This window comes from Caretta caretta, chromosome 6 (assembly GCF_965140235.1).
Source record: "Caretta caretta isolate rCarCar2 chromosome 6, rCarCar1.hap1, whole genome shotgun sequence".
NCBI lineage: Eukaryota > Metazoa > Chordata > Testudines > Cheloniidae > Caretta > Caretta caretta.
In genome coordinates, this window is record NC_134211.1 from 18399152 (window position 1) to 18421477 (window position 22326).

The following is a 22326-nucleotide window of genomic DNA, read 5'->3' on the forward strand; positions in this document are numbered from 1 at the left end:
GTTACCTATTAAAACTCAGATGGTCAGACCTATCCATGAGCCCAATAAAAGTCCATCTACCTACCATCACAACATTCCACCCCAAGGTGAATTGCCATCCTGCCTTTACCCATCTACTGACCCAATGTTTCATCAGAGGACTCAATAATACCTACCCTGAACTACGTGAGCCTAATACACCAGAGGACCTGAACCTGGTCCTTCGGATCATCAATTCTTCCCTGTTTGAATCTAGGACAACATAATCACTGCTACACCATTCTATGGAAGTAGTATTCCTTGAGGCAATGACATCTGTCAAACGTGTGGGAGCACTGGGCTTTCATAGCAGAACTGCCATACATGGTCTTCCTTGAGGATAAAGTGTCCCTCAGACCACATTCCTAAACCCCACACAGATGGAACACACTACACACTTCATAATCTTGATGTTCAGAGGGCATTGGCTTCTGACGTAGACAGGACTAAACCATCCCATAAATTACCCAGACTGTTTTTATCCATCGCTGAATGCTCCAAAAGGAGCACCATCTTTAAACAAAGACTTTCCACATAGATCCATAATCACACAAAACTCTGCTATCATCAGTGCTACTGCCAATCCCTCATGGGGATTCGCTCACATCCCACTAGAGACTTATCAGCCTCCACGGCTTCCCTGCACAATGTACTTATCACGGATGTTTGTAAAGTTGCTGCCTGGGCCTCAGCCTGTACCTTTAGACAGCACTATGCCTTAGAGCAACAGGCAACATCTGATACCTCCTTCAGATGCTCTCTACTATCGGAGGTCACAACTTCAACTCTGAAGCCCCTCCTTCCATCGGAGGGCACTGCTCTGAAGTCACCTAAAGTGGAGCACCCACATGGCAGCACTCGAAGAAGAGAAGGTTACTCACCTTGTGCAGTAGCTGAGGGTCTTCGAGATGTGTGTCCCTGTGGGTGCTCCACTACCCTCCCTCCTCCCCTCTACTTCGGAGTTTCTTTATTAGTCTCTGCAGTAGAGGAGGAACTGAGTGGGGCTTGGTCGCACAGCGTCAGTTAACTGCCTGCAGCAGCTCTAGGCAGGGGCCACGCATGTGCGACCCAACTGGGCACTGCTACTAAAAGTCTCTGACTAGAGTGCAGGGGTGCACAAACACCTAAAGTGGAGCACCCACAGGGACACACATCTCAAAGAACCTCAGCTACTGCATAAGGTGAGTAACCTTCTCTTCTCATGCCCCGTGCTGTTCCTGAGCATTCTCAGAACCAGGTTATAGAAGGTGTGTGGCACTTGAGACATGTCAGTTCCTTCCTGCTGTGGGTGGTTTTCTTTATTTTTTTTTTTATTTTATAAGAGTTATTTTGTTTGTTTTCTATTAGTTTTGGGGTTCCTGAGCTACAGTATTGGCACTTGGAACCTATGGTGTAGATCCAAAGGGGAAAAGGCCAGGATTCAAGATGTATGCCTGTTGTCCTGCTGTATTCTCCACTTTAGATCTTAGATGAGGCTTGCCTGGGAGAAGGGCATTTTTCCTCACCTAATCCCTCACCTACCTAATATGCAGCACCTTCACCCCAAGATCTTATAATTAACGCCTAAGCAAACTCCAAGCCTCAGTGCTTCAGGAGGCCCTGGCAGTAAACTCTCTGGTTACAAATCTGTTAAACGATCTTTGAGTACAATCAGACTATATCAGCCCACAATGTCTTGGAGGGCAAAAAACAATCTAAAACTCTTCATAAGACACTGACCTCCACTCCTGGAGTGGTATCAAACCCTTCAGTGCAGAAGGATCTGAAGCCCCTACCTGTGTGGAGGATGCCATTTTGCTCTGTGTACAGTGCATGAGAGGTCACGCTGTGTGGAGGACGCCATATTGTAGAGCAAAATGGCACTCTCCACACAAGTAGGGGACCCAGAATTGAGTTTTGCAAGAGGCTCCCAATGGATGGATGCCGCCACTGGTGACTGGTGGCATCAAAGCCCTCTTTAATATCCTTGCCCTCAGAACATTTAGGAACACTGAGAGTGGGGGAGACCAGGAGCAGGTACAAGACCGCTCAAATGGGCACTGCTATGATTAAACGTTCCACTGTCAGAGCTGTACCATTGGCACATCCCAAGAGTGGGAATGTGTAGAGTCCATCTTGAAGAACTCCAGTTACAAAACTTCATATTTTCAATAAAATAATTATCCGTTTAAAAAATGGAGTGGAACATAGTAAATTGGAAAGTCTTAAGATTTTTTCCGACCTTCTAATCATGTCTTGAAAGTAGAGGTAAATGGGAAACAGCTTTCCTATTTCCATGAAAAATTTTGAAATTTTTCCCCTTCCACATCAGGATGACCCTGAGACCTTTTGATATTTTTCACAAAAAAAACAGAGACAGATACCCGAGAATAACCAATAGTCCATTGGCTATGGCACCCCTCTAGGGTGCAGGAGACATGGCAGAACCAAGTTCAAGTCCTTGTTCTGTCTGATTTGGAGGAGGGATGTGAATGCAGATCTCCCACATCCTGAATGAATACCTTATCCTGTGGGATACAGTCAGTCTGCCTCTCTTTCCTATTGGAGCTGTTCCACTTTAATTGTCTATATAAATATTCATTGGGTCAGAAAGAGAGAGACTGCCATAGACTGTCCTAGGTAGGGAGAAGGATTTGTTCCCCCAAATATTCACCTCTGAAGTGACTGACCTATGCATAATTCAGCTGCTCCTGCTGTGTTCTGGAGCCAGAATTTAAGTCTTAAACAGTTTACATATCTGTTTCAATCTGCCTCCCTGCAGTTGCAGAAAGGTAATACTTACTTTCAAAGGTTACCTTTGAGACCAGAAAGGCTAGAAATTTGATGTTTGTTTTTTAGTTAAAGATTTTAATTCTGCATAAATTGGTTGGTAAGGCCTATAGGGAAGTTTTATGTGCTGTTAATAGATGGATTTGTCAAGCCTGGGTAGTGTTGAAAGATGCATTATAATTTTCAGATTTGAGTAAAAGCTTAATATATTGTAAACTATGTAATGAATCTAAATAAATACTGTATGTTTCTTTTAAATAACAGGCTTTAGCCATGAGGAGGTCTTACATCTTTCATCATTGGAATCAGTTTGAACTAGTAATCATAATAGTTGGACTCATAGATATCATGATTATTAATGTCTTTAAGCCACTTCACCCAACATACAATACGATTAAGACTATCAGGGTATTCCGAATCTTTCGCCTTATTAGAGTTCTGCGTCTTTTGAAGGTAAAGATAAAGATTTTTATAACTTTTAACAAGGAACTATAAAAGCATGCAGCTTTGTATTTTATTTTTAGGTTCAGTAAAATAAAATGTAAACCAAATTCTCAAATGTTATTGTTTTAAATCTGTGTGGCTCCTCCTTGATGTGACATCCCCTTATGTGCTTTGCTGGTGATATCTCATAGCGTGCTGCACTGAGAGCATGGGAGTATGTGGAATGCTTATAGAGCTAAGATAAAACCATGTTTCTTCCTCATAAAACTGCCTCCCCACATCTACTCTTACATTTTGTATGATATATCACATGATCTGTGGAACAATTGAATGCACTGTACTTTAGGAGAGGGTCATAACAGTCCATATGTCAGCATTGACGGTTAGGGGTGCACTACCTACCTTTTCCTTTCAAATCCTGTTTATTCTGCTATTGAAGAAAAATCAGACAATCTGAGGGTTGCTGACCAGACATTGTTCTTCTTGTGTTTTGTTTTGTTTTAATTCTAATTTATGAGGAAAGTTTTCTTCACCCTCTCCCCCCACTACTAAGTCCTTATATTAATGCATAGCATTAAAGTACTTTTCTAGTGTCTTGCTTTCAGCCACCATGGTTAAACGTGTCAGAAAGTGTAGCTTCAATACATACACTTCATATGGTTACAAGCTCAGGCTTTGTTCAGGACTCTTATTGTGACTGCTGGAACTGGGATGAAAAAGAAGACGTTGTGGTGTACTTTCCCATCCAAAATCCTAAGAGGGGTTGTGATAAATAGAGGTGGGGCAGGAGGGAGCTCCCTTTTATGGATACCCAGCCAGCCAGTTAGCTATAAAATCACTGTTAGTAACTGTTCTCTACCTGCTTTACCTGTAAAGGGTTAAAAAGTCCACAGGTAAAAGGAAGGGAGTGGGCACCTGACCAAAACAGCCAATGGGAAGGCTAGAACTTTTTAAAATTGAGAAAAAACTTCCCCTTTGTCTTCTGTGTTGTTCTCCCGGAGAGCAGGAACAGGGCTGGAACTATGCTGTAAGAGCTTGTGTAAGGTATGAAAAATTATCAAATCATACCTAGAAACTACTCATTTGAAACCCTAGATATGTAAGTAGATCAGGAAATGTCTAGGAAAATGTGATTAGGTTTATCTCTTTTTTTTCTTTATGGCTTGTGGACTCCTCTGTGCTAACCCCAAATGCTTTTGTTTTGCTTGTAACCTTTAAGCTGGATCTCAAGAAGCTATCTTGATACTTAATCCTTGTAATTGTGTTTTTTAAAACCTAGCAAAAAACCTAAGTTCCAGATGTATTTTCTTTCTTTTTGTTTTTAATAAAATTTAGCTTTTTTAATAGCAGGATTGAATTTTTGTGTCTCTAAGAGGTTTGTGCATATGTTGTTTAATTAGCTGGTGGCAACAGGTGATTTCCTTTGTTTTCTTTCTCAGTTCTTCCCCGGAGGGGAGTGGGGAGGTGAAAGGGCTTGAGGGTACCCACAGGAAGGAATTCCCAAGTGCCCCTACCTGGGTTCTAAAAGGGTTTTGCACTTGGGTGGTGGCAGCATCTACCCATCCAAGGTCAGAGAAAAGCTGTAACCTTCAGAGTTTAATACAAGCCTGGAGTGGCCAGTATTAATTTTTAGAATCCTTGCCAGCCCCCACCTTCTGCACTCTATGTGCCAGAGTGGGGAATCAGCCTTGACAGGGGTTCAGTTTATTCAGCCCCTGTGCACCATCATTATGGGGAATTATTTTGCCTACATCATTTGAGGAGGTGAGCAGACCCTCAGTCTGTGAAATCCCCTTGAAGCTAGATAACGTGTAAATTTGTTCTAAGTCCAACATACTTAGCTAGCCTTATCATCAGGAGTCATATAGTGCAAGTGCTCATAGATATGTCAGCTGCAGTGTATTACCTGAACTACTATCATACTCAAAGTTGTAGCTGCAAGAGATTTCTGGTTTTCTCATCTGAACAAATTTTCCTGATCCCATGATTCACTTGGGTAACTTTGTTCCACAAGTTGGATCTGAGCAGACTTATTTGCAACCAGGATGGGGCCATGGTTTTTCAAGTCATCTAGATTGTTTTGTTGCATTTGGAGAAGGGGCTGAATGGAAATCTTTCAGAGCAGAGACTCTCTTAATGGATCATCCTTTGTATTCAGACCTATTATTTGGAGACAGGAGTTTGTGTATCTGATAGTCTCAACATTCTTTCTGCAAAGACAATATAAGTTTCTGCTTTTTCTTTCTATAAAGTGATCATGCAGGTGGCAGCAGTGCATATTGCCTTATACATGTCAGTCTTTCAAGCACGTTTTGCCTGTTCTTTGGAGACTTTGGAGATCTCCAGTGTGAGGCCATGCTGCCCTGACGCAGCAAATTGGAGCTCTTGGTGCTGTGGGAGTGCTATTTGCATCAATGAAGGTGTTATTACCTGGGAGACATGACCAATCAACGATTTATTTCTGGTTTCAACACAGATGTCCACAGAAATTCTTCTTCAAGTGCTTGCTCATGTCGATTCCATTCTAGTTCATTCTAGGTGTGTGTGTGTTCACATACGTGGACGTCGGAAACTTTGCCTTAGCAGTATCCGTAGATCTGGCTGTGTCACCCTCTGGTATATTACGCCATGGTGTATCAGGCACAGTGGGTCCTACGCCCTCTAAGTTCCTTCTTACCATCCGTGGTGGTCAGTTGGAACGCCTTTACCCCTTGCTTCGCAAGTGGCCAGCGATTTTTTTTCTATCTCAGCCTTATGCTTCTGGCTGTAAATAGTTTAACCATTGTTTGTTAGTTGTTAAGTAGCTGTTAAGTGTTAGATAGTGTCCCAGCGGGGACACTGCCCCAGGCAGGGCGTGCCCCGGCTCCTGGGTTTTAAGCAGTGCTCCATGTGTAACAGGTCTATGCCTGCTAGTGACCAGCATGAATGTTGTCTAAGCTGTCTTGGGGAATCCCACGTAAAGGAGCGCTGTCACAGCTGTAAAAATGTTGGTCCTCTGACTCAGAGGGAGCACAACATACATCTCAGGGCCCTCCTGATGCAGGCTGCCCTGCGCACAACTTCGGAGCCAGAGCAGCCTGATGCAGCACCTGGTGCTTCTACTTCGGTGCGGAGTGCACCCCCGGCACCGGGTTCCTCCCAGAACCGATTCCTGTCACTAGTGCCGAAGAAGAAACCAAAGAAGATGGCACCAAGCAAGCGCGACCAGGGGGCTCCGGGCAAAGGACCCTGTTCGGGCCTTACACCGACTCCAGACCCGCAAAAGGGCTCAGCCCCAGGGAGTTCCTTCCCCCAAAAGAACCCATCACCGATTCCAGGAAACAGTAAAGGGCCCAGGCCAATGGCGCAGTCGACAGCCTCCCAGCTCCTGGCACCAGGAAAGTGGAGAGCGCCCCCACTGCAGATGGCACTGCTTGGGGCTATATATCTGGCTATGGCTCCTCAAGAGGGCAAGCCTGCTGGCAAGGCCTTGCACAAATCAAGCAAGTGCCACCGGTCTCCGGAGCCAAGACACAACCCTCGGTCACCACATTCTTGTTCTCCGCGTCGGCTCAGGGCTCTGGCTCACCACTATGAGTCATCAGCTCCGTGCTCCAGATCCCCATCCTCGCGCTGTGATTTGCACAGCCATAGACGATCTCCCTGGCACCGATCTTCATCTTGAGTCACTATAACTTTAACTTGTGGGACTCTCTCCTCAAGTTCAAGGACTCCATGACCCAGGAGATGACCCTGGAGTTCACATCTCTGGTGGAGGAGGGTACTGCGGCAGCTCGGTGCTCCTTCCAAATGGCCTGGGACATGGCCGATTCAGCTGCCCAAGTGATTGCCTCTGCGGTGGTCATGCAGCACAGTTCCTGGCTTCAGACTACAGACCAGTCCCAGGAGATGCAGGTCTCTATTCAAGATCTCCCATTTGACGGTGTTGGCCTTTTTTCCTACCAAATGGATTCTTATCTACGGAAATAGATAAAGACACACCGGTGACTCTCTGCTCTCTGGGGATGCATATTCCTCAAGCGTTGAGATAGCCATTCCGGCCTCCCCCGCCACCTCGACAGTGGCAGGCTCGGCAGGCACCTGCCAGGAAAAGGGATGTAGGGTTTAGTTATCGCCGCCCTTCGTTGTCCCGATCTGCTGCACAGCCTTGCCCAGCGAAGCACCCAGGGGGCCAGAAGTGCTCATTTTGAGGGTGTGCTCGGGAGCGATGTACCAGCCAACTGCCTGGATCCTTCCCGCTTTTTCCTCAACTGCCTTTTTCCCTACTTCTCGGCCTGGTTGCTGATTACATCAGACCATTGGGTCCTGGACATAGTAGCTTGGGGCTATACCCTGCAATTTTTGGCCGCCCCTCCCTCCGCCCTCCCCGCCCCCGACTTCCCCATCCCTCTTCAGGGACCCTTCTCACGAGCAACTCCTCATTCAGGAGGTCGAAAATCTCCTGGGCTTGGGGGCTGCAGAGGAGGTTCCTCGAGATATGGAAAGAAGAGGATTCTAATCCCACTACTTCCTAATCCTGAAGGCAAAGGGGGTCTCAGACCCATTCTGGACCTGGGTGACCCCAACATGTCTCTCAAGAAGTTGAAGTTCTGCATGGTCTCCCTGACCTCCATCATCCCATCCCTGGATCCTCTCGACTTAAAGGACGCTTACTTTCATGTCTCCATATTCCCAGGGCACAGGCATTTCCTGCATTGCATAGCAGTTGGGCGCCACTTCCATTTCATGGTGCTACCCTTTGACCTGTCTTCGGCCCCCAGGGTGTTCACGAAATGCATGGCGCTGGTAGCGGTTTACCTGAGACATCAAGGGGTCCAGATCTTCCCATATATCGAGTGGCTCATCAAGGGCAAGTCTCCTGGGAAGGTGCATAGGAGCCTCGATCTGGTGAGGTCCACCTGCAGTGACCCGGGCCTGTTAATAAACACAGAAAAGTCCATGTTAATGCCAGTCCAAAGGATAGAGTTTATCGGAGTGATCCTTGACTCCATGTGGGCCAGCGCCTTCCTTCCGGAAGTGCGTTTTCAGGCCGTGTCAAGCTTAATTTCCCACATAAAGAGCCACCCACTCACCCCGGCCCACATGTTCCTGCGACTGATGGGCCACATGACCGCGTGCACATATGTGATTAGCTATGCCTGTCTTCATCTGCAGCCTCTGCAAGTGTAGCTAGCCTCGGTCTACACCCCCAGCAGGCACACCCTGGACTGTGTGGTCACAGTGTCAAACCACGTCCTCCTGTCTCTTGATTGGTGGCAGGATCCCAGGTCGGTGCTGCAGGGAGTCCCCTTTGCAATCCCATCTCCATCGATCACCATGGTCTTGGATGTGTCAGATCTGGGTTTGGGAGCCCATGTGGGTGAGCTCAGCACCCAGGGCCACTGGCTCCACAACGATCTTGCCCTTCATATCAATGTCAGGGAGCTCAAAGCAGTTCGCCTGGTCTGCCAGGCCTTCTTGCCCCACCTGAAAGGCAAGGTGGTGCACGTCCTTACAGAAAATACCACTGCGATGTATTAGATCAACAGGCAGGGTGGTGCCAGGTCTTCAGCCCTTTGTCAGGAAGTGCTCAGCCTCTGGGATTTTTGTGTGCGATATGCCATTCATCTGGTAACCATCTACCTGCCCGGAGCCAAGAACATCCTGGTAGATCACCTCAGCAGGACCTTCTCGTCTCGCCATGAATGGTCGCTCCATTTGGAGGTGGTCAGCCTAATCTTCCATAGGTGGGGGACTCCCCTGGTGGACCTGTTTGCATCCAGGCAAAAAAGAAAGTGCCACGTGTTCTATTCTCTGCAGGGCAGGGACAAGGGCTCCCTGTCGGACACCTTCCTGATTCAGTGTTCGGGAGCTCTGATGTATGCCTTCCTGCCGGTGCCATTAATCCACAGAGTCCTGCTCAAGGTGAAGAAGACAAAGCAACAGTCATCCTCATAGTCCCAGCATAGCCTCATCAACACTAGTTCGGCATGCTGCTGAGTCTTTCGGCAGCCACCACGCTGCAGCTACCTCTTCAGCAAGATCTGCTATCTAAGAGCCACGTCAATCTGCTGCATCTGAACCTGGCGGCACTGCACTTGACAGCCTAGCTACTGCGTGGCTGAGTGGGGATGAATGGCAGTGTTCTGCTGCTGTCCATCAGGTTCTGCTGGGTAGGAGGAAACCGTCCACCAGGGCCACCAACACGGCAAAGTGGAAGCGGTTCACATGTTGGACCTCGGATCATCATTTTCATGCAGAAGAGGCCCCACGGCAAAGCATCCTGGACTACTTGCTACATCTTAAACTCCAGGGCCTGTTGCTATCCTCGGTCAAGGTTCACCTGGCGGCCAGATCAATGTTCCACCCTCCATTCCAAGGCAGGTCCGTCTTCGCCCATCAGATGACGACTGGTTCCTGAAAGCTCTGATGTGCGTTTACCCGCATGTCCGGGACCCGGTCCCTACCCCAGTACCTGAATCTTATGCTGTCTAGGCTCATGGGCCCACACTTGAAGCCCTTGGCTCCCTGCTCCCTTCTGCTTCTCTCCTGGAAGGTTGCCTTCTTGGTTGCTATAACTTCAGCCCGTAGGGTGTCCAAAATCAGGGTGCTCACGTCGGAACTGCCTTATACGGTCTTCTATAAGGACAAGGTCCAGCTGTGCCCGCACCTGGCCTTTCTGCCCAAGGTCGTCTCTCAGTTCCATACTGGTTAAGACATATACCTACCGGTCCTGTGTCCAAATATGCAATGGATGAGGAATGCAGGCTGCATACCCTAGATGTCAGGCCGGCACTGGCCTTCTATATAGAATGAACGAAGCCATTTCGTAGGTCTACGCAGTTGTTTGTTGCTGTCACAGACAGGATGAAGGGTTGCCCAGTGTCTTCCCAGAGAATCTCATCCTGGATCATGGCCTGAATCCGCTACTGTTATGAGCTGGCAAAGGTGCCCCTGCAGGCGATTGTGACGGCTCATTCAACTAGGGCGGAGGTGTCATCAGCAGCCTTCCTCGCTCAGGTGTTGATCCAAGAAACTAGTCAGGCCGCAACCTGGTTGTCCATCCACACACTTGCTTTGCATTATGCCCTGACCCAGCAAGCTCATGATGACACTGGTTTCGGTAGAGCGGTGCTCCAATCTGCAAGACTGTGAACTCTGAGCCCACCTCCAAGGATTCTGCTTGAGAGTCACGTGGAATTGAATCAACATGAACAAACACTCGAAGAATAAAAAATGGTTACCCACCTCTCATAACTGTTGTTCTTCGAGATGTGTTGCTCATGTCCATTCCATTACCCGCCCTCCCACCCCTCTGTCGGAGCCGTCGGCAAGAAGGAATAGAGGGCGTAGTGCCAGCCACGCCTGGTATACTGCGGCGTGAGCCAGTCACCCCAGAGGGCACCACAGCCGAACCCACTAAGGCAAAAGTCTCCAACCTCCGTGCACATGGGTGAAGACACACCAATAATGAAGTAGAATGAAATGGACATGAGCAACACATCTCGAAGAACAACGGTTACAAAAGATGGGTAACCGTTTTTTCCTCCACTTAGTGCAGTGAGCTATTGTCAAAACCAAAGGGTTTAATTTAAGGAGAGCTATCTAGGCTCATAAGTGGCTTGACTGATTCACCTAGGTTCTGGAGGGTTCTGACCCAAAGTGCTAATTAAAGGAAAAATAATTGTGTCATTTATGAATTTTATTAAAAGTAAACATTCAAGAGTAAAATAAAAAAACTGTTACAAATTCTAAGGTTGAAAATAATGACAGTTAATTGATGATTTTACCCCAATATTGCTGCTAACACAGCAAATAATCACTTATTGATTCTAAAACAGGAAGCTCAAGGAGGAAGCTGTTAGTTTAGTTGGCAGGCGACAATCAAAGAACTTTTACTCACAGCAATGATAGTCTTTAATTGATTTAGTTGGTGTTTTTGTCCTTGGAATTCACTGTAACTATAGTGGCTAAACTATTTCCTTTCTCTACTCCTACTTCCACCCCAGCATAAAAAGTAAGTATCAGATTTACAAGACACTTTATAAAGAGGACGTTTAGGAGATTTTTCACTAAACAATGGCAACCTTGGTTTTCTGGGGAACTAACATAGGTTATATTAAATTGTACTGCTGAACTTCCAAGTTATGTTAAGAGCATATCAAGCATCTGGACAGACACTCTGTTGTAGTATTTACATAAATCAAAGTTAAATGAAATATAAACATACATGTGAAGTGTATTAATCTGTATAAGAATTCCTATTAGAAAAGTTGACATTTTTATTAGATCATGTATTTTGTTTGCAGATATGACTTATTTCATTATTATTTATTTCAGCTTGTGATACCAAAATTGATATACCTATTGGAAAAACAAATAAACAAACAGCTAACCTTTAGATATGATATTGCTAAGGGATATGTCCAAGGTGAAGAAGATACAAAATATTTAATTGAGCAGATTTCTGGTCATGAGACAATTTCTAAGGTGAGGGAAAATAATAGAAAGTATAGGAAATGGTTTAAAATGTGTGTTTTGAAAATTTTAATTTATATTCTTTAAAAAGTTATAGATTTAAATTGATAACAGGAAGTTAAAATAGATAAAATAAAGATGTCAGAATGATTAAAAACAAATTCTAGCACAGCTGATACATGATATGCATACTGCACCTTTTCAAAGGGTGATGGAGCTGCTACGCCATCTGGCAGACCTCAAGTATTCTTAGTCAACTGGACCTCCTCTAAGTATTCCAAAAGGAGCCTGGTCCTTCTACAACATGGGTTATGGCTTAATGTCATTCTAACCCTAACTCACTCACTGCTAACCCCCTATATTTAACGGACTTCCGCAATATTTGTACTAAAATGTATTTAAAATATGAACTCACAAAGGTGTATGTATCTTTCCTAATAGAAATTGCATTTTCCTTTATTTTACAGGAAATAAATAAAATTATGGAAAAGAATAAACAAGATGCTATGAAAGAGCTAGGTATGTAAAATGGAGATACCTTATAGTCAGTGTGCTGACTCCACATAGCAGGAAGTCACCAGACAGACCCTGAAAAAGTCGCTAGATATAGCTGTTTAAAGCACGCAAAAGGAGTAAAAAATGTCACTGAACAAAATTTCCAGGGAATTCAACAGAGAATTTTATATAGATATACACACACACACACACCCCCACACCCACAGGCGAGTATAGTTTCAAAATCATTCACAAGCAGCTCAATAGTGTTAATAAAATCCATTCCACGCTCTTCTTACTACATTCTGTTACACACCAGAAGCAACTACAACAGTACACTGTCATCATCCGGAGGGCGCACGCTGTTCATTGGGAAGGGCGTTCTGTTCACTGCAGCCCAGGTTGGCTGGGGTTGGTTAATTTCAGCTGAGCCTCCCTTTCTTGCCAGCCTGAGTTTGAGCCAACAAGCGAGTGAAAGGGAGAGCCCAGAATCGGGGGAAGAGGGCATTCCCCTGACCAGAGCTCGGCACTGCAGGGAACCAAGAAAGTAGATTTAAAAACAAAAATCCACTAGCCGGACCCCTTTTCCCTCTTTCCAGGGTTTCATTTCTGATAACAGCTGGGCAGCTAAGCCCAGGCCTAGCCAGGTGAAAGGGAGTAAAAGAGAACCAAAATCAAGCTAGCTCCACCTTTGATATTTGTAGTAAGGGCTTCATCCCTGGAGGCCCGTTGCCCCCTGCCATGGCCTGTCTCTTCTCACTCCACCTTCCATCAGGAAGTTTAGACTTGAAATTAGACAAAGGTTTCTAACCATCAGAGGAGTGAAGTTCTGGAACAGCCTTCCAAGGGAAGCAGTGGGGGCAAAAGACCTATCTGACTTCAAGAATTAAACTCACTAAGTTTATGGAGGAGAAGGTATGATGGGATAACATGATTTTGGCAATTAATTGATCTTTAACTATTCATGGTAAATAGGCCCAATGGCCTGTGATGGAATGTTAGATGGGGTGAGATCTGAGTTACTACGGAGAATTCTTTCCTGGATATCTGGCTGGTGAATCTTGCCCATATGCTCAGGGTTCAGCTGATCGCCATATTTGGGGTTGGGAAGGAATTTTCCTCCAAGGCAGATTGGAAGAGGCCCTGGGATTTTTTCGCCTTCCTCTGCATTACGGGGCACCGGTCACTTGCTGGAGGATTCTCTGCACCTTGAAGTCTTTAAACCATGATTTGAGGACTTCAGTAGCTCAGACATAGGTGAGAGGTTTATTGCAGGAGTGGGTGGGTGAGATTCTGTGGCCTGCATTGTGCAGGAGGTCAGACTAGATGATCATAATGGTCCCTTCTGACCTTAATATCTATGAATCTATGAAAGAGTTCCTGTTCTATAGGCAGATGCTTATATTTCCCTTTTATATTTTGTTACTTAGAGCAAAAAGTATTTTTCTCCCAAAATTATAATTTTGGAGTTTGATTTTCATATGTAAGCTCATCTGCCTCAAACATAGATGGGGAGAAAGGATGTCATAGTCTGTTTTTTGCATCCTTCTTCATGGTAAGAGCAGATTTATAACTTTAGGTGAAGGGTTTTTTCTATATAAGTGACTAGGAAATGACTATGACAAATGGAATTACACCAAGTAATTTTCCTTTTATTGATTTGTCAAGCAGATTTAGTATTTCCCCTCAATGTGTTACCATTGAAAGCCTATTTAAGTAGAAAACTTGGAACATTTTTATTTATTTTAGGTTTAATGCAGCGTGATTATCCAGATATTGTTACTGCTGTGAAAACCAAACAGGCAGTCCAAACTGTGCTAAACACAGCTACAGAAACTCTTAAAGTATTGATATCAAGTGGAATTGTTGATAAAAATGAAGGAGCAAAATTACAAAAGGTAATAAAAGCATTTCAGAGTGTTCATGTATATATTAGCTGCTGAATGTATGGCTTTCCATCATGCCACCATTGTAAGTGCATTGTCAGTAAGTTGCCTGAGACCTTTTTCTTCAAGGCTTTCAGTGTGACACCTCTCAGAAGCACAAAATTGGTCTGTTTGGGTGTTGTTTTTTGCCCTAAATAACGTGTTTAAAAGAGCTTTTAAAGTGGAAATGACAAATATCTAAACATAATCATCCAGCAGGATTCTTGCACTTGGGTCTCTGCCTCCTGGTCTGAGTCTGGCAGAACTCCCACAGTTCAAAGAATATTTTATTCCTGACATCAGTATTGGTAGGGTAAATGTGAACTAGTACTCCCTACTGGCCATTGCATGTCATGCCACATATAGTAGAAATAATTCCAGTAATTTCCTCCTTGGCTGTGGTGAGGGAAGGAGCTCCTGAATTTCTGTGACTTTAGCATTGTGTCAGCTCTTCATATATCCTTGCTTTATTTTCCCCATTGTCTGGTTGGTTCTGTGGTTGTTTAAACAGTAAGCCCTCCATTTTCAGTGCTTCAATACAATTTTTATTTGATACTCCTGCATTGTATTTGTCCACCACCCTCTGTCCAGGAAATTCTGACCTGAGCACCAGCCTGTCTTGCAAAGGTTTTTTTTGGCACTGCTAGTATTGCTGTTCATTATGATCCAGGCCTTCTTCCCTAAACTAGTAGGGAATTCCAGACACTTGCATGGGACTGCATGAGAATCTGAGCAAAGAGGGCTGCAACTAGAACTCAGAAAAATCAGAAGAAATGTCTACCACTGAGGTACTCTAGGACGGGAACTCTGTAAGAGGCAACCCTATCTTCTTTGAGTGATGGTTCCTATGTTTATTTTACACGTGGGTGCGCATGCATGCCATGCACCTGAGTCCAGAACTTTTTCCAAGCAGTGTCTGTTGACCCACATATTCACAGTGTGGCTCCTCATGCTCCTGACCAAGTATATAAGGGGTGGTGTGGGTTGATACCACTCCAGTTTCGTCTTACCACTGCATGGCCTGAGTTGGAACCCCTATTCCTCCTTTTCCATCAGTGAAGCTCATCAATGGTGCCTCTACTGTCTGGTCGAGGCGCACATCTTGGTGAAGAGCAGCATCTGCAAGTCCTTCCCACCCAGAACTAGAGAGGCCCTTGAGCTCCAACTCTGCAAGTTCCTGATGGAAGAGGCAATGAGGCTCTGAAAGCACTCTGATCCTGGCCAGGGAGACACCCGCTGTACAGTGGCCTCTTCCGACTGGTAATGCCCTTCCCAGCACGAGCTATGGTGTGGAGACACTGGTGTTACCCAGGGTTTTCAGAACCCAAAGCAGTGGTAACTTAACTGTTTCACTTCAGGTGGTGTCAGGAATAAATCAATGGGGGTACAGTGCTTCTAGCTGATGAAAGATTGATAGAAATAAGCATGCTGTCATCTAAAACTACTATTTATTAGATTTAAGCACACACAAACATAAACAATTGGTTTAAAACATCCAAAATAATTACCTAAAATCTGAGATGGTATCAAGTAATTAGCAGCAGGTCAGTGATTGCTGGTCGCTTCCCTGCCAGGGAGTATGCTATCCGGAAAAAGTCACTCAGGATAACTTCAGAGAACTGCTCCAAAGTATACTCTATTATCTAGTCTTTTTATAATTAATTTTTACAAAACACATACTCATAGTGACCCCTACTGGGTCATCATGTCTCCTAACTTCAATAAGTTCAACAAAGCATTCCTAGCCATCTTAGCCATAATAAGCTTCTATATCAAACGTGCCCAAACTCTAGGTCTCCATCCACTTATTTTCTTTTGGTCTCAATTTGTTGACTCTTTTTTCCCTCCTTCCATTCTGATTAGCAGAAACTGCAAGCCTGCTGCTAGTATTTGACCTTGCCTCCAAAAGCCCTGCTTGTCCAAATTATCCATTAACTATGTGATGGTTTATTTTATTAATTAATAGTGGTTCAATGCACACAATATGGCTGTGATTAGCTTGATCTAATTTTGGGGTAACACTCCCCTCAATTCTGGGGTAACACCGGTACCAAAGCCCAAGGGCATGCCGTACCATGAGAGTAAGAAACACTCTCATCAGCATAAGAGCAGATCTCCACAGCAGACTGTTTATAAGAGAGACTTTTCCTCTCCAAGCCATGCCATGTTGGATGAAATGTCTTGCATGGGCCCTGGAGGGTAAGGCAAAGAAGAAGTAGGATCCGTTGATACTGCCAATGACCTTGATACCAGGACACTTGGAGTGCCCGGCTACAAGTGTGGCTCCAGGTGCTCCATCAGTGCTGCCTCGCCGGTATGTAGACTGGCTGGCTCTGACTTCTGAACCGGGATCTTCCAGAGTCTCAATGGGCACCCCACAAGCCCCGGGATATACATAGAAGTTCATAACACTGGAGGAGGTGTTTCTGCCGTACCTACAGTCTCCACTTCTCTCGGGCCCGTCCATTCTTTGGGTCGTCCCCGTACCTAAGGATGAATCATTGCTCCTGCTGCAGCAGAGGCCCCTTCCCCACCCATCAGACCAGTGACTTCTGGTACCAATGGTCCCGCCATTTCCAATGAAACCATCATCTGACTCAGGGGAGTCCCAGGACATAGCCCTAGCAAACATTGCCTCTCAGGAGCCCAGACAGGCAGCGGAGGCACCCTTATCGGCCCAGCTGTGACCCCCCTGGTACCACTTCCCTTGGGGTCCTCCCATAGAAGCCTCAGGAACTATTCAAGGGATAGATGAATGGGAACGATGAGGTTCCCAGTACCATGGTTCCCTACAATGTGGTCTCAAGCTCTATACACCTCTATGCCTGTGTGGCCTTATTGGGGACCTTGGTCATTGCAAGGGAGACAAGATTCCCCACACATGCCTAAAACTCCTTCAGCCATGGCTACAGCTACTCAGGTGGCAACTAAATGTCTACCAGCTCAGGTCTCCCGTAATCATGAGGAAGAGGAAACCGCACTTCTCCCAGTAGACCCTGCAGGACCAGCCATCTTATCACTTTCAGATGAGTAAGTGGTGCCTCCCATGGCCCCACAACTGGATGATTTAAAGGATTTTTAAGACAACCTGAAAAGAATAGCAGCAGCACTCCAACCCTTGGAAGAGGTCCAATAATCCACCCACAAACTTATGGATTTTTGCTGTCTACCTCTCTAGATAGGCTAAGCTTGCCTATAATTGATGGATCTGTTCCAGTTGCTATGAGAGACCCCAGTTACAAGTATATCCATGTCTAGAAAGGTGGACAGAAAATACCAAGTTCCACCCAGAAGTGAGACAGAAGAGAACACCACCAAAAGAAAAGAAGCCGAAGAGATGAGATTTATTCTGCAGAAAATACTATTTTTCTGCAAGCCTCCAATTTCTGCTAGCTAATTATCAACCTCTGATGGCAAGATGTAATTTCCATATCTTTGGATAACTCTTGGTCTTCAATGACAAGTTGCTGTCAGGCTCCAGCGATGAGTTCTCATCCTTGGTTGCTGCAGGCATTTGTTAGCTAAAACTGGACTGTAAGCTGCATTAGATTCAGCAGATACTGCCTCTTGTTCCCATGGCTTTGGTGATGCGCAGGTTATCATGGCTACAAGGATCCAGCTTCCCCCAGAGAAGTCCTCATGAGTTAAGGCACCCTATGTAGGCCCAGGAGGAGTTCCAGGAACTGTCCATACAACAAGATGAATATCCCTGCCAGTTGTAGTGACAAACCTGCCCCTCAGCTTGCTCTTGGACTTCTGACCCATGGCTGTGACTACTGTTTCCTGACTCTGGCTCTGATCTTCAGTGCTATTCCTGGCTTCTGACCATCACTCTCTGACCACTAGGCATGACAGTCACTGCTCCGACCAGTAGGTCTGACCACTCAAGCCCCGGTCGTGACACCCAACATCCTGAGGTTCCCAGCTTCCCAACCCAGGGCTCTACCTCCGGTAACAGACCTATTATCATCTGTCAAGGGGAAGATCCTACACCCAGCCCTGAATTCCCTTCATCATACAGCCTGGCTCTTGGATGGATGTTGAATGTAAAATGACTGTTCCTCTCCTGTTCTAGACCACCTAGTTAACAGTGGAAAGGACTCTGAAATAACCTTACCAGGCAAAATGGACAAGGTTTTCTCACTGGTGTCATCAGAAATCCCTGAACCCTCAGGAAATCAATACTGACAATTCTAGACTACTTGTTAGAACTGAAACACTCTATCCTATCATTGAGCTAAGTAAACGTACACATGACAGCAATCTCAGCACGTCATCTATGCATAGAGGGTCAATCTATCTTTTTCTCACCCAACAGTCATAACATTTCTAAAGGGCCTAATAAGAGTGTTTCCATTTATCAAGGACCCTATCCCTCCATACAATCTCAGCCTGGTTCTCTCAGTGCTCATGGGCCCTAGCTTTTAACTGATGGCTAAAAGTTCTTTTCCATACTTGTCACTGAAAACATCCTTCTCGGTAGCAATTATCTCAGCAAGGAGGGTAGGAGAGATGTAAGCACTGATGGCTGATCCTCCCTGTATATTTTTCTACCCAGACAAGTTTTTGTTAAGAACATACCTCAAGTTTTTATCAAAGGTCACGGAATTCCATCTGAATCAACAAATCCACTTACCTGTGTTCTTCCATAGATCTCTCTAATAAAACAGAGGAAGCTGTTCGTACTTTGGATTTCAGAAGAACCCTGGCATTCTACCTCCAAAGAACAAACCTGCAGATCTTCACCAAAACTCTTTGAGTACATCTACACTGCATTGTAAACCCCGCATCTGCCAGACCTGAGCTTGTGGACTCAGTATTTCCAAGCCTCCATTTGAGCATCCACACTATATTGTAAACCTAGGTTTACAGTTGCTGGACCTGGGTCTCAGCTGTATGCATACTGCATTACACAACTACCTGACTTGAGTCTGCAGCTTGAGCTATATCTACACTGAAAAATGACAAGGCTTGCACCTGAGTCAGAGTGGGATTAGGCTCTGATGCAGTCCCCTAACAGGATCCAAAGACCCAGATCCTAAAGGTTTGCTGACCCAAATCTAATGGACTTGTGTGTGGATGGATGGAGGGCTTGGGCTCAAACTTGAATCAGAGCCCGGGCTTAGTGTACAGTGTAAACATATTGTTTGTGGCTATTGTAGAGAGGATGAAAGGCAAAGCCATATCCTCCCAACATTTATTGAATTGGATCCGACTGTGTGAAGACTTGGTATGCGACTACAAAAAAGGACCCATCTACTATCATTAAAGCTGATTCTACTGAGAGCTTAAGTAGCCTCCATAGCTGCACTAAAGAATATATCTATCCCAGTTATATGCAAGACAGTGACCTGGAGATCTATTCATACATTCACTAAGCATTGTGCACTTACCAAAGCCTCCAGGTCAGATGCCGCATTTGGCAAGGCTGTGCATTGGTCATTAATTTTTAACTCCAAGCTCCCACCTCCAATGTACAGGTCAACTGCTTGGGAGTCACCAACACTGGAATGTTCATATGGAGAATAATTCAAAGGAGAAAAAGAAATTACTAACCTTGCACAGTAACTGTAATTCTTTGAGATGTGTTGTCCAACTGCACACTCCACGACCTGCCCTCCATCCCTTCTGCCTCAAAGTTCCCTGGGGAGGAAAAACAAACAAACCTGGGATTCTGTGGTTGAGAGGAAATTGAAGACAGCTGGCTCACTCTGCTCTTCTATGCACTTGCTGAGGAGCACAAAGAGCTGCAGGGCCCATGCATACCATGCAGACATTTCTGGCCAAAAGACTCCAAACTCGAGAGAGGCATATGCACACTAATAGTAGAATGTGCATGTGGGCGATATATCTTAAAGAACTCCCGTTACTGTACACAGTAAGTAACTTGTCATTATCTCCATTTTATAAATGGGGAAACAGAGGCATAGATTGGTGAAATGACTTGTCCAGGTCATTCAGCAGAACAGTGGCAGAGCTGTATTATGATATGCTTGGATGATTTAAGCCTTTGACCTTAACCCGTCCTTTCCCACTCCGTCAGCCAGTCCACTTAAATGATGAACTGGTGGAAAATATCAGTTGTTAACCCCCCAGGCCAAAGTAGGGCCCCAGTCCTGAAAAGACTTAATTCAATGGGACTACTCATAGTGTGGAAAGTTAAGCACGTGTGGAAATCTTTGAAGTTTTGGGGTCTAAGTATTGGTACTATAATAAAAGCTATTTAAGAAAAGGCAGAATAACATGGAGGCTTATACGGGGGGAAAAATGTTTCGAAATGAAGAGGTTCAGTAAGGAATAATCCACGCTTAAAGAGTGTATCTTCAGAACAAAGAGAAATTAATGCATGTAGATTACATATGGGTTCCTTTTTCCCTTGTTTAGATGATTCTGAAAAAAAAAAAAAACCTTGGAACTCTTCCAACTACTATTGCACCACCTACTGCAGAGGAGCTTTTACACAATATCAGTTGGTTAGAAAATGAAAAGAACCAAATTGAGTTCATCCAGGTAATGTTTAGCTTTCTCACATGGTTCCAGATCCTTTATAATGTTCTGTTTTCAAAAAGCAAATAATATGGAGATGCTTATATTGACTGTATAGTTATGGCTGTCTTGGTTTCTGCACTTAAAGAAGGGATTCAACCTCTGTTATGTATGAAGGATGGAGCATATCCTCCCCAAATTTACCACACTTATTCTTTGAATATTAAATTAATTTTCTGAGAATTTACAAGTAAATCTCTTAATTAGTTTGACTTAAAACATAATTTTAAAATGGGCCCTTTTAAGAAATTTAGCACTTGTCAGATCTTTCTTTTGGCCCAAATGATGTTAATAATGGAATAAAACAGAGTCTTTGAACTTTTCTTATATTTAATGCCATTGCAATTTCATGTATATCTGAAGAAATTAGGTTCTAATTCAACTAAATTATTAATAATCAGTGTATTGAATTGTTATGATTATAGACAGGGCCAGCTCAATAGTTCAGCTCATTCTTAAATTGAGACATTGTGACTTCAGAGGTAACCAATCATAACACTCCCTCTCTGGCCAATTTGCATGCTGCAGTTCTATTGGTTGAAATGAGTAAGTGGCATGAGAAGAACTGTGCACTTGTGTCAGGAGATCTCACTAGAAGATGACGTCGCACGTATATTGCCTCCTGCTCTCACTGCTCTTAAAAGTTCCATAGTCACATATTAGTTCCTTTGTTTTATCCTCTGTTGGGAAAGTTGAACACCTTCTGTGGAACATGGGGACATCATATGGGGCATATGGATGGCTCCTACCATGCCTAGCACATCACCACTTTCCCCTCCAATTTGACACACATCCCTGCTGACTTTCCCAGCCCCTTCGCATCTCTTCTCACTGCCTCTCCAAAGACATAGCTGGTTCCCCTTTCCTTTGGCTCCACATGGTGCTCCTTTCTGGTACTGGTGGTGTCAAAGGCAGATGTTAGGGAGACTTGTGCTATGTAATAATAATATAAGGTGAAGGTTTGGCCTGGGGAGAGCCAATATCTCTACTCTGTAAGGAGTGACCCTGCACTCCTGCCTCAGTTTAAGTGTAAAAAAAATTACAAAAATGTTCTTTGAGTGTCCCCTGCATATTCCCACTCTTGGAACTTGCACTGACCAGTGCAGCAGCATCCTTTAGAACTATCAGATCAAAGAGGCTTGACTAACAAGACCTCTTGTAATCGAAGGGCCTGAGGTCCATTTTGTCTCTCTTTGCGGACCCGAGGTGTGAATTCTACAGATAGCACAATGTGCAGGGTGTGACAGGTTCGGTCAAAGAAATCCCCTTGGGACTGCCACCTGATGTGCTGAGACTACCTCTGAGCCCTTTTCCCCTTGCAGCTTGGGACTTCAGTACCCTGTCGTGTTGAGCCAGACATGCTAGCCTGCTACAAACACAGACCCAGCTCTCAACCACGTCCCCCAAACACTGCAGACTTAGCTGAAGATGGCCTAGGAAGTGCTCCTGTCTCTAGCACCCAGATACCCAGTTCCCAATGGGATCCAAACCCCAAATAAATCTGTTTTACTCTGTATAAAGCTTATACAGGGTAAACTCATAAATTGTTCACCCTCTATAACACTGATAGATATGTTTGCTCCCCCAGGTATTAATTACTTGGTTAATTAATTACTTTGGGGTAAATAATAAGCAAAAAGTGATTTTATTAAATATAAAAAGTAAAATTTAA

The 22326-nt window shown here is 44.7% G+C and overlaps 1 protein-coding gene across 1 annotated transcript in view; it reads left to right on the forward strand.

The window, feature by feature from the left end:
- LOC125637986 (solute carrier family 9 member C1-like) overlaps positions 1-22326 on the forward strand; it is a 295718-nt gene that overhangs the window by 187197 nt on the left and 86195 nt on the right. The window contains exons 16-20 of the mRNA XM_048853105.1: positions 3052-3240; positions 11551-11700; positions 12156-12207; positions 13933-14081; positions 20493-20618. Coding sequence (XP_048709062.1) covers positions 3052-3240; positions 11551-11700; positions 12156-12207; positions 13933-14081; positions 20493-20618 — 666 coding nt within the window. The remainder of the gene's footprint in view (positions 1-3051; positions 3241-11550; positions 11701-12155; positions 12208-13932; positions 14082-20492; positions 20619-22326) is intronic.